General features: G+C 42.3%; 1 protein-coding gene across 2 annotated transcripts in view; it reads left to right on the top strand.

The window, feature by feature from the left end:
• The window catches only part of Papss (3'-phosphoadenosine 5'-phosphosulfate synthase), a 93205-nt gene that overhangs the window by 69693 nt on the left and 10794 nt on the right, over positions 1 to 12718 (top strand). For both annotated transcript variants that reach the window (XM_050195841.3, XM_050195840.3), the window contains exons 5-9: positions 418 to 536; positions 3598 to 3823; positions 3960 to 4165; positions 8597 to 8728; positions 12415 to 12544. In XM_050195841.3, the coding sequence (XP_050051798.1) occupies positions 418 to 536; positions 3598 to 3823; positions 3960 to 4165; positions 8597 to 8728; positions 12415 to 12544 (813 nt within the window). The remainder of the gene's footprint in view (positions 1 to 417; positions 537 to 3597; positions 3824 to 3959; positions 4166 to 8596; positions 8729 to 12414; positions 12545 to 12718) is intronic.

The following is a 12718-nucleotide window of genomic DNA, read 5'->3' as shown; positions in this document are numbered from 1 at the left end:
CCCCCTTAGATTTACATTAAATTCTCTATGCAGAGAACATATGCAGCTGAACAAATTTGTTCTTCGGAAATTTGCAGGTTCGTAAGAGGAAGTTGCCACTGACCTGGAACTTAATTCTCTGAAAGAAAGCTTCATTTTCTTCAGCTCTGCAGCTTTCTTTGTAACTATTCCACATGAGTTGCCTTTGTAGCTTCATACTTCTTTCATATAGACACCAATGTACCTTTTTTATGAATGTATGCAATCACATTTTGCTAGCACATGCTAAAGTGACTCCATTAGTATGCAATGGCTTCTAGCTGCGATTTTTTATTTGCTATTTATCTTGTCCACAGACCATGATATAGTGTATAACCTTGCCACTTTTAATAGCATGATGCAACCTTTATTAGTTAAGTGATTGCTGTGGTTTTTCAGGTTTCACTGGAATTGATATGCCCTATGAAGCACCTGCCTGCCCAGACCTTCTGATCAAAGCAGGAAAGGACACCATCAAGGACTGTGTGCAACAAGTAGTTGAACTTCTTAGAGAAAGGGTGAGGTACCAGTTTAAACACAGGATTGCCTGTCTGCTAGATTGTATTCGAATCTAATGAATTGTTTGTTGAAAGTTCATGAGCCACTATGCAAATACCAAGAGCTATAGACAGGCACCGTGCCAGTGCTTCTGCAGCACCCATGGTGCTGCAGAACTCATGAGTGAGATCTGTTACTGCAGTCAAACACAGTTAGAACGAAGCCAGGTGCAGTGAATTATTTTGCGTATCAAACACTGAAAACTTATTTAGCGGCATTCATGCAAAATAGATCTATTGAAGTAAGTTAGACTTAGCATATACAGTCTAATTCCATTGATTCTACCCTGACGGGACCGATGAACTTGATCAAATTATCCAGCGAGTCGAATTAAGCACGTGCAGAAAAATACGTTGGAACATACCACTGATTCATTTGGCAATATTTGCCCGATTATAACGCTCCCCCAAATAAAATGCAGGCCCACTTTCTACGTATCCAAAGTAGAAAACTAATGTAGCGATAACATTAAAGCTCCTATGAAAGGTAGAAATGTAATGCGCACCCAATTTTTTAGCAAAAAAATGGGCAAGGGTCTAATATGTGATGCACAGTGGCAGCTGGTTTCGTAAAGTCAGCTTTGCTGCAGTATTTTTAGTCAGTTTCGCCACAGTACAGCAGTGTTATGCGGCAAAGCATGAAAACGCGGTTTTTGGTTCTTTTTCTAGGCAAGAAAAGGCGCGTGTTAAAATCGGGTAAGCACTGTAATCAGACATTGTGAGCTACCATTATTGCTTGGGAAATCTTCCTAGGCCAGGCTGAATGGTCATATGCTCAACACTTTCACTGTTCCCTAAGCTTTGCCGAGGCAGACGCTGTCAGCAAAGGGGTCACTGTTGGGGTCACCATAGGGGTCAGGCTCGTGCATGCTCACTGGTCAAGTTTGCAATATCTTGTGAAAGCCAGCTTTAGGATCGAAATAAAGCAAGTTCAAGCCCATAGAAACACATGGGCATTGGCAGGGACTTTCGGTTGTGATCGAGCTAACTGGAAAATTAATTAACTGGAGTTGAATTAATGCATGTCTACTGTATTGAGCTCCGAGTGCCTATAATCTGCATCATAAAACTTCCTGTAGCAGCGTTTTTTTTTTTTTTTTTTTAAGTCATGCAGTTGAGCAGACCTGGCATCATGTTCGAAAATAACCAGGTAGGGTGTGATATGACACATAACCGATGAAGAGCGATACATCCTACCGGATTATTCATGATGCTATGGGAGTCAGGTTGCCATGGGTGTTTTAGCACTCTAATGCAGCTTGTGTTGTATAGTGTGTAACAAACTCATCACAAAAGTTAACTAAAGTTTGTTATACCCAGGTTCGAATATATGTTGAATTTATATATTGAACTATTTTTAATGCATGAACTGGTTTGTTCTAAGCAGATTTGACTGTAGAGCTAGAGCTTTGGAGCACAGTTGCACAGAGGCATCAATGCGTGGCCTCATGACAGCTGTGGTTGCACAGTTAGTAGTCTTCAAGCTTTTTGCAAAGGCTGTACCCCTTTCTTTTGTCTTGGGCATGCCGCACCTGAAAAAACTAATTGCAAACCTGTTTGCATACTGCAGAGGATAACCTTTGCTGTCTGTTAAACATTAAAGATTTCCTATTGCACTATATGTTTTATTAGCAATTTGTGCAGAATATTCAGAAAGTGAATGCCTTTCTGGTAAACATGGTGCCCCACGCATTCAAGGCCAGCACACCTCAATTTAGTTGTCGTATGGCACAGTCAGAATCGCAATTATATTTTGTTTTTGCAGAGTAACTCAACAGGTTCCATGGATGAGCTTTAGACATACAGTTTCTGTGTACTTTTGGAACAGGTTTAGAATTCATGAGTCACTCATGTAAAGAAAACTATAGGACCTTGTTTCGTTCCAAATGAAGGATTCCTTGGCATGCTAAGCTTATAGCTTATTTTGCAACTGACTGAAGACCTTGCAGTATAACAGTGCACTACCCCATTCCATGCCTTGAAATGTGTCAGTATCACAAATGAACTATGGTCTGCATTGGATAGACTGTTGCTGACAATTGGTGGCAACCCTAGACTGCATCACATGATCTCACAGCAACTTCTTCCTTCCCTCTAGGTTCATGTTGCAAATTCTTACTGCTGTTACTGTCGTCTCTTACAATGTCCATCATGGTGCATTGGCTACTAATATCCAGGATATGCTCTGCCATGTTTTTACTACGTATGAGCCATGATCCAAGCATGTGTGCAGCAACAGTGTTCATATCAAGCTATTCCAGTTTGAGAATAAAACTGAGACAATATATGCTTCTATACCACACATGTTATTTTGATTACACAAAGGGATGAAATTGTGGAAATATATGCTAGCTGTTTATTCTTTCCTGCTTCATAAAAAATTGTATTCAGTTAACTACTCTTTTGCAAGCATGACACAGGGTGGCAATACTTATTGGTCAGAAAATAAGGCAAGAAACTATAATTCAGTTGAGCTTGTGTATTTCTGGTTGAAACGTCTGCGTATCTATTATTTCTAGCAACCTTGACAAAGCAGAGGTTCAAGATTGTTGCATTTGAGACCCACAAACAGTCAAGTTTTGTGTGGTGCAGCTGTGTGCTGTATGCACATAGTATCTGCTGCATAGCTAAAGTCTACACTTTGCATTTAAGCATGTTGTGCATTAGACAGCCTTTGGCTTGACAAAGATTGTAGGTCACTGAGTGCCCCTGAAACAAGACATCACATGTGAGGAGCAGTTGTCTCTTTGGGCAGTGCCACCATTGCAGGGTGCCAAGGGGAAGTACCAATGAAGTGTTGTGCATTTTCAGTAATTTTAGTTTGTGCTGATTAAGTTGATATTTATTTTATTAGCAGATGCAGTTTGACATTAGTGCAGAAAACCCCTATACATTGATGCAGGGTTTTCTTGGGCGTTTCCACTGTTCAATACAGACGGTGTTCAGAATAGCTGGATTTTATATATTCAGTAGTAGTACGTAGTTTGCTTCACAATGTGAATGAATGCTGGCTTTCATGCAGGGTGTCATCCCAGGCAGTGTGGTTGACTGTGTCAAGGAACTTTTAGTGAGCCCAGAGCGCCTGCCAGCTGTGATGGAAGAGGCAGCTGCGCTTCCCAGTGTGGAAATATCCAAGCTGGACCTACAGTGGGTCCAGGTGTTATCTGAGGGATGGGCCACACCCCTCACCGGTTTCATGCGCGAGGCTGAATTCCTGCAGAGCCAGCACTTTGGCTGCTACCTTGAAGGTGAGAAGCACCTAAGTGTTGAATGATAGCTGAATGAACCAATTCATGGCCTGCCTTCTCGTGTAATTTACATCACTGCAGCTGTAACAAGTGTATGGCTCCCTGGATCATGACTTCTATTTTTTTTTTTTTTAAGGTGGTGTAACCAACCAGTCAATTCCAATTGTACTGCCTGTGACAACAGAGGATAAGACTCGCCTTGAAAATGAGCCTGCATTTGTACTGAAGCACAACGGCAAGGCGTATGCTATCCTACGTCAGCCCGAATTCTATCCCCATCGCAAGGAGGAACGCTGCTCAAGACAGTTTGGAACCAGTTGCCGTGGGCACCCTTACATAAGTGTGAGAATCTATCTTGTTCATCTTGTAGCACAAGACTGTGTCTTGCATTCAACATTGTCATAAAGGGACTTTTGCGCTCCTGGAATGGTTTCATTTAATTCTAGATTGCTTCAATTACATGGAATAATGTGGAAGTTAAGGGATTGGGGAAACCAAGCGATTCCTTAAAAGACTGGGGAAAAAGAAGAGGTCCAGAGTCGTTTAAAACTATTAAAGTATGAGACAAAGGGGGAAAGTTGCGTGGATTGAAAGAGGAGATTGATTTTGGTTACTGTTTACTATGCATGTAAAGGAAGGAAAAGTGAAAGAATTGTGCAGATCCAACACATGCATTGCAGTCTATATGTAACGAAGATTTCATGAACTGGTAATTAAATGCTGTAAGACTGTTCATCTTCTGCACTGCGTTTTGCAGCATAGCGATTACGTGCGTACCCGACAAATTTCCAAGACTCTAAGATCATGCGAACCACACGACCAGAGATTATACTGCCTCAAAGGTTGACCCAGTGTACCATTTCACTATCTCCAGAACCAGGCCACTTGGCAAGAAGCAAACCGAGCAGGCATGACAAACTCTGAGGAACAGGGCATAGGAAGCTTCACTTTAATAAACGAATTATTGACTTGAAGACATATATTAATTGCAGTGAGGATATTTAGGTACCATTTGTTGTTTTATTGTGTCATTCTGTAGAGAACAGAGCCATCCACAGGCACATCTGTAGGGGTAGGACAGATGGCTATGTATAAGCCCATTTATTGTAAGTACTTTCCTGTGAGTGAGCTATTCAGCAATGCAGCAGCACTGAGCAGCCACTGTTGGCAAAGTCCAGAAGGGTTTGCAAAGATGCTGCACTTCTAAAAAGGGGGGGGGGGGGGGGGTGCTCAATTTGCAGCCTCTGTGTGTTGAATGTGGCACTTTGCTGATTGAGCTGTGGCACTAGCTGCCTTCCCAATTTTTCTTTACTAATAGAGCACAGTTATGACATCAGTTTTTGTCCTAGGGCTGGAGGTATCTCATTGAGGTAATGGTCAGTATCCATTTCTTACAGCACTTGCAATCTGAGAAGCTTTTCGAACCTACTACAGTCAAATCGCGATAATTCGAAGGGGCCCGAAAAATGTGTTCTAATTCAATGGAGTTCGAATCGAAAAAATCGCATTAAATGGAGGACTTGCGTACAGCGCTGCATTAGGCGGAACATATTCACTGAGCTACTACATGAGTGAGGAGTTCTGAAAGTACGGCTTCACGGCAGCGTAGCACAGGTTGCCACGAAGCCACACTTTTAGGCAAAAATTTTGTTGCTGTGAAGGCTGTACCTCAAGGCAAAATTCACATATAACTTGCACCCCGACTTTACCGTTCAAATTAAAAAAGCTTTGGTGTGGGTTCTACATGCCAAAATACAGTACTTGCAATGGGAGCAGCAGTTGTGGCATGGCTGCCTGGTCGGAAGTGCCGCGGCATTACCGGTAGTTGATGCGCCACTGAGAACGCTGTCGGCAGCGTGGTATGTCAGAGTTAACCATTGCAAGTACCTAACGCATTCAAATTGCTGAGCATTTTAACACATTGAAATACCAAAAATTTTGGCAGGACCACAGCATCAATTTGAATTCAACAGGTTTGAATTAACGAGATCCTTCTGTAACTTTGTCTGTAACAATGTATGCCACCTTATCTATTTCTACACATAGATGCCCCTTAAAGCAGAGGAGAGTAGAACTACTATCACAGTTCAACCAGTAGAGCCCTGCATGCAGCAGTAAATGTTTGTTTTACAGAATCACTTTATTCTAAGTGTATTATTTGAAGCTTATCGTGTTCCCACGTTAAAATGAATCTCGTATAACTTCTACGCTTTTAACGAAATGCCACATATAAGTCAGTTTTCTGTCCTAGTGAATATGTTACAAAGGTTTACTGTATCGGGGTTGTGGGTTCTGACCACACCAGTGGTCTATAGTTTTCTTCTGTTCTCCTTCACTCTTCCTACCACAGCTGAAATTGGGGCTCCTTTCAGGCAGTAGAATTCAGTTACGCTTTTCCCGAGTTCAGTAGTTTGGTCTCCATTGATTTAATTTTAATTTTGAAATTGTTGCTGTGTGTTTCCACAAGCTTTTTTTTTTTATGAAACATGTTCCTTTCTGTGGAAACGAATATTCATCAGTATGCTGGAGCATTGCTTATTTGAAGTGTGACCACAGGTGTATTGCCTCAAAAGAGCTGGAGTTGAAACTCGTGTTTGTGTCATGCTGTCACTATATTGATCTCGGTTGCATAAATGCAGTATCGTAGGCAAAGCTTCATGAGATATACAGCATTCGAGTATGTTTTCAAGATATGTTCTGGAGAAAATGAATTTCCTGTAATGCAGTGATGGTTTCAGTGTCGCACTTAAAGTACTTAAAGTGTAATCGATGTGCACATTTGTGAAAGCATGCAAGAGAAATTTGATGAATTGCTTATACCCTTGCTGAAGCATGTCATATGTGTTGAATCTTTATCTTAAAGGGTCCCTGAAATGGTTTGGACAAATTTTGTGGATGCATAGGGTGCAGCTACAGTAAAACATTTGCGCCACAATTTGTGTAAAGCATCTCATATTAGGAGAGCTGCGGACGATTACAAGTTGCCCTGCTCCATAGCCATGCTTTTTCACCTCGACTCGTTTGGCGAATGATCAGCTCCGCCTTCACTGGCTTTGTGTCATGACGGGATGTCATGCTGTCTACTTCCGGTTGTCTTGGAGCCAACGCGTAAAGCCTCTCTCCAAACTTTCCGCCAGCCGCCTGGCAGTCAATCCCAAGCAAGAGCTATCGAAGCAACGTGCGTTGCGAGCATTCTGTCGCACTGCTGAGGGTGTCCATTGTTCTGGTAACCACAGGCGAGCTGGGCGTTTTGATGGATGGATGGAGGTGTAAACTGAAGCCCCTCCATTTAACTGTTGCTGAGATGAAGGAACTTTAGCGTAGATGCACTAGATGTACATGAGCGGCCTGACCAGTCTGCTAGGTTCAGCCACCTGGTGGCGCAGAGCTTAACCAACCAAACAGAGAGCTAATATTGCTGTAACAAAGTGTAAAACTTTTTAGACATTTAGAAAAACAATGTGCTCACGATTACACTCCTGCCAAAAATTTACACCAGCAGCAAAGTAGAATACATTTGGTTTCTGCTATATTAGTTCTGTGTTTGGTTGAGCTATCCTCCAAGTGGCTGCACTTCACAGGCCGTTCACATTCGCTGCTCTGCTCATTACGTACAGCACCAAGGCCCAGTCCGCTTGCACTTGCGTTTACCTGAATACCAGACACTCGAAACACTATTGTGGTACTATATAGTAATCCTTTGGTGTGAAGTGACGGCCGCAAACGCCTAGATGCTGGTGCCGATCGAATACCGACAACCAGCACTGCAGCCACTCCATTTGCGTGTTTGCCTTGCAGAGGGACACAATGTTCTGATCGCAACATTTGCAGCCCACAACGCAAGGGTGAACCATTAATTAAGGGGAAATGGGACATCCACCCAATTGTAGCAATCGCTACGAAGGAAACCGATATGGGTTCCTCAAAAAAAAAGCCTAGCAGTTGAAGAAAAATTCGTCCTGGTTTGGGACTCGAACCCGTGACTACCGCCTTTCTGGAGCAGCCACTCTACCATCTGAGCTAACCAGGCGGCTAGCAGATGGCAGAGCGAAGTCGAATTTGTCAACAACTCGAAGCAAAGGCAAGAGTTTGACGTAATAGTTCTGCGAAAACCTGCAAGGTTTCTTTTGTAGCAATTGCTACGATTGGGTGGATGTCGCATTTCCCCTTAATTAACAACTTCTCTCCACTTTGCCGGTTTCTGCGGAACTATTTCATCAAGGGTGAACCATGATTTTCGCGAAAAGACAGATTGCAACCAACACATACTGCGCAGCTCGCGTCAACACTGAGCAAGTTGTAACATAAGCAGACGACACTTGCTGTGTGCTTGAGTGTAGTGATAAATTGTTCTTGTGCATTCTCTTTGTTACTTTCTTTTTTATGGAAACAAATTAACTAACATTCCAACTATTACGAACAACATTTGTTCATAAACTTGGAAAAATTAACGATGATGCAACCTGGGAAGCCAATCGGGTAGTTCGGCCTACTGGCATCATATGGTCACCTCGCGTCACTTGGTTAGGGGTGGCCGAAAATTCAGGCGAGTGGTTTGCTGCAATCGGTAGTGATATACATTTTCAAAACCTTGTAGTAAGTTACACACTTTACGCGGAGTGTTTAAATTCATCACTTAATGATCAGAAGGGCCAACGCTAACGACTCGGTGTATTTGTACAATCATCAACATCGTTTCAATGTCCCTTTAATGCTACCAACTACAGTTAGCCCCTCTTGATTTCGTTTTCTCTTTCTATCTTTTCTTTTTAGATGATTTACGAAAGTGGTGACTGGCTTGTTGGAGGTGACCTTGAGGTTCTAGAGCGAATTCGCTGGAATGACGGACTTGATGAATACAGGCTCACACCAAAAGAGCTCAGGAAAGCATTCTCCAAGCTTGGGGTATGTACTGTTCATTTTGCATGGCTCTGCAGCTTAACAACGGTTTAAAGCTCGCCATAAATGAAGCAGTTTCATTTGTCTAGGGAAGTATTGCTATTTCATGCTTACTCAGAGGAGCCCTAAAACACCCTTATTGATAACCCTTTTCTGTACTTCCGTCCTTAGTAGCCTTTCTACTACAGATCTGTGTACAAAGCGTAGGTTTGCATTATTGAACATGAGACACTTTTGAAGTGCCAATGATCAGTTTGAATTATCTACTATGCCTCTTGAATACTAGTAACCAGTGCTAATGGATCTGCACTTAGCCATGCTATATACCATTGTCTTGCGTTCATTAGCAGCTGGGAGAGCCACAGGCCTAAAGTCCCAGCAAATAACTGTACATGGCTAAATTTTCACAGATCTGCTTTTGAAAACTGCTTACAGTATAAATAATTGCTCCCGCAAACAATTCTCACATCGCATTCTATTCTGCAGCACTGTTGCAAAATCAGGTGCTGTGAATGGTGAGTTACACAAGGAAGAAAAATCCATCAAGCTTGTGAATAAGAACTCGTTCAGAGTATTCAAACAACTGTTTCTTGCTTTTGTGCAGAAACAAGAGGTTTAAAAATAGTGCCATCCAGAAACACCTTGCCACAATTCAATAATTCCACACCTTTGTTTTTTAAAGAAAGGAAGAGAATGGGACATTCTTGGTCCCTTCCTCTTTTTTCTTAAAAGCTCTGTAAATATTCAATTGTGGCAAGTTTCCTACTAGTCTAGCTTTCAGCATTAGCTTGCCATGATTATGGCAAAACTGAGACTGTGTAAATAATTATAACTGTTGCATTGGGAGGGGCATTGTTGGATGAGAGCACTGAAAGCAATGCATTCTGTTATGTGGCATCTATGATGTTATACACAATACTTATTTATCCACTTAATTTTTAATTTTCACACAAAACTGAATTTAGCACTTATATGGAGAAAATTATGTGGAAGGTAACAAATATTGTGTTCAGCTGTGTAGTAAAGAAAGTGGCATTTAAAAATTTTTTTTCTTCCAATTTTTGATTGACACTTAGTGTTCATACTTGCTTGAGTAGCAGTACTTCTGCTATTTCTGCCCACTGTGTTCCCATTATGAAAGGATTTCATCATAAAGAAGATATGATGCAGTACCTAGTGCCCAGTCAAGCTGAGTTGTGCAACAGCACTCTCACTGAGGAATCAACATGCTAAAGGTTATTTGGGAAAGGTGCAAAGTTTACTGCAGATTTGTAGCTATTTGCCTTGTAAATATGTTCACAGTGGATGTGGGTTCTGTGGAATGAAATACCTTGGTTAAAAAATGAAGCATGAAGCAAGTAAATCTTTGTCGCATTCTATGCCATTATGATTCTGTTAGTTTCAGAGCAGCCTTCTTTTTGTTTGTGCTGTTAAGTGCTTTTTAGTGTGTGTTCCCCTTCAGCTTAACTTCCTACTTTCCTGTAATATACCTTTAAATGATTAGCTAAGGTGACTGAGCATAATAAATACAAGGTGAGTTCCCATTGGCAAAGGCAAGACAGAAACTAGAGAAAATTTGGAATTTGGTGTAGTCGAACCTCAGTTTAATGAAGTTGTACTTGCAGCGAAAAACTTGGTTAACTCGCCAGCACTGCGCATGCTATGCAGATGGCGCTGAGAGCAGTGCATCGACATCGCTCGAGGCATCCAAGATTTGCATGTGCTGCATCGCACGGTGCCATAAATCTTCGATGCCATGACTGACTGCACATGGTGCCCGTAGCCGGCGTCCACAATTTAAACACTAAAGTGTATGATAGGAATATTTGTCCTGAAGTAAAAAGAAAGTCAATTTTACCAGAAAGGCAGATCATTGATGGTGACAGCAAAGAGACAACTGCAGTAAAACCTCATTAATACGTACCTGCTTAATAAGTAATTCCGATTTAAGTATAGTCACGACTAATCCCCCGCCCTGTCAGTGTTGAACCTAATGTATTGGCTGACCGCTTGAGCCGTAGTTGCTTAACTCATGCCAGACGATTGGTGCGTAGTATTTACTTCATTTTTTGGTGTGTACAAGCATGGATTGGTGAAATGTCGTATACGTAGACCATAGACAGCGAAATTGTGGCACACGAACCTTTCCCGGATTGCAGTCGCCATCGATAGTTACGTCAAAACAGGGTAGCCATGACGCGTTTCCTGCTCTCATAGATCCTAGCACTTCCACGTCGTCGTCACGGATGACGATGTGGATTATGACCCTTCGTTATCCAACGTGGCTAGTGCTTTGACCGTCATGAGGGTGTTCGCAGAGAAGTGGGGCCTGATGGAAAAAATGGCTCGCAGCCTTCCCGAGTTTGAGGATGCCGTCGTCGCTGCTAGACCGCCACGAGGGCAAAGGAAAATTGGGATTTTTTGCTGCATGCTCACAAATAAAACTTGTCTGCATGTGTGTTTGAGTTAGAATTAACTCGTATTTTTGGCCAGTAAGTCTATAGCCGCTCTTCTACCATTGTGAGCTAATTAGTTCATTGCTTAGTGCATACCTGATCCACGTTCCCCCCCAATTACGTAGTAATGAGGTTTTACTGTACACAAAGTGAGGTTCGTAGTTTCATTGGTGTCACGCGCACCGAGGCAAACATTAACAGCTCTTACTCGACCACAGACTTGCTGTCACAATGCAAGCGAGCACTTTGCACTGTGTCTCAGAAACGTGAGAATAATGCGACCGCCAACTTTAGACACGCAGGAGCCCAATGTGCATCAAGGCACCAAACATCTCGGCTCGCACTTTGCACTTGCCACAGTACAGCAAGTGCAAAACGCGGCACGTAGCCCACACATGGGCGTGCGCACCAGGAGAGGGCAGATAGGCACTCCTTCCTGCCCACCCCCCTCCTGCACACATGCTTGATCACGTTATTGTGCGTTCACTCCCCATTCATCCCCTTTGTGCAAAAGGAATTGTCAGCTCTCGTGTTTCTCCAAGCGCTGCAAGCTGCTGCGGGCTCTGCAGCGTCGGCAAGTTGTTTGCCAACGCGACGAATGGTGCTGTGGCGTTTCCTGCCTACTGCATTCCAGAGCACATTCTTTCACGGCATATTTTTCTTTTTGCACTCAAATTTTTCATGCAGGAGGACGCTTTAAATATCTTTTGCCTTGGCCGACATTTTTATAGTTTTTGCTAGGTTTACTAGCCATACAGTCATTCATTTTAAACAGCACAAAAAAAATATATATATATACACGGACAAGGAAGAGCACAGGACCAGCGCTGACTGCCAACATCTTTGTTGCAGCCCGCATAAATATATACTATTTGCAACAGGCTAAAAGAGAGAAAGGAAGGGAGGGAAGGCTGTTTAAAATGAATGACCCATACCAATTAGCTCACACCGAAACCCTTCTAGTCATACAGGAGTACATACAGCTTGAAATGGCTGAAAGCTTTAAATTGGTGTCTCAAAATTATGTCCTTAAATTGCAAAAAAATATACGCTGTTTTCAATAAAACTAAGATCGAGCAATGGAAATAGTTTGTTATACCGCGAATTTCGTTAAATCTAAGTTTGTCTTATTGAGGGTTTGTCTGTACACTACTCCTCGTACTGAATTGCAAGTGCAAAAATTTCTATACACAAGCAACTTATGTGGCGGACAAAATCTCTCAATTTATTTCACAGGCAGATGCAGTGTTTGCATTTCAACTGAGGAACCCTGTTCATAATGGCCATGCATTGCTCATGCAAGACACAAGGAAACATTTGACAGAGAAAGGTTACAAGAAGCCAGTTTTGTTGCTTCATCCACTTGGTGAGTAGCTAGGGGAAGGAAGGCTGCTTTAACCCAGTTCTAATCCACATATATTTTTTATATTTTTTTTTTGATGGAGTTGCATGTGCACTACAATCACACAGAAACCTGAAAGTGCATTAACAGCATTAGGAACAGCCTACCACGAGAGCCATCGTCATCGCCATTGTCCGT

This window comes from Dermacentor andersoni, chromosome 1 (assembly GCF_023375885.2).
Source record: "Dermacentor andersoni chromosome 1, qqDerAnde1_hic_scaffold, whole genome shotgun sequence".
NCBI classification, from domain to species: domain Eukaryota; kingdom Metazoa; phylum Arthropoda; class Arachnida; order Ixodida; family Ixodidae; genus Dermacentor; species Dermacentor andersoni.
Note: the sequence above shows the minus strand (reverse complement) of the source record. Positions and strands in the feature narration are given on the sequence as shown.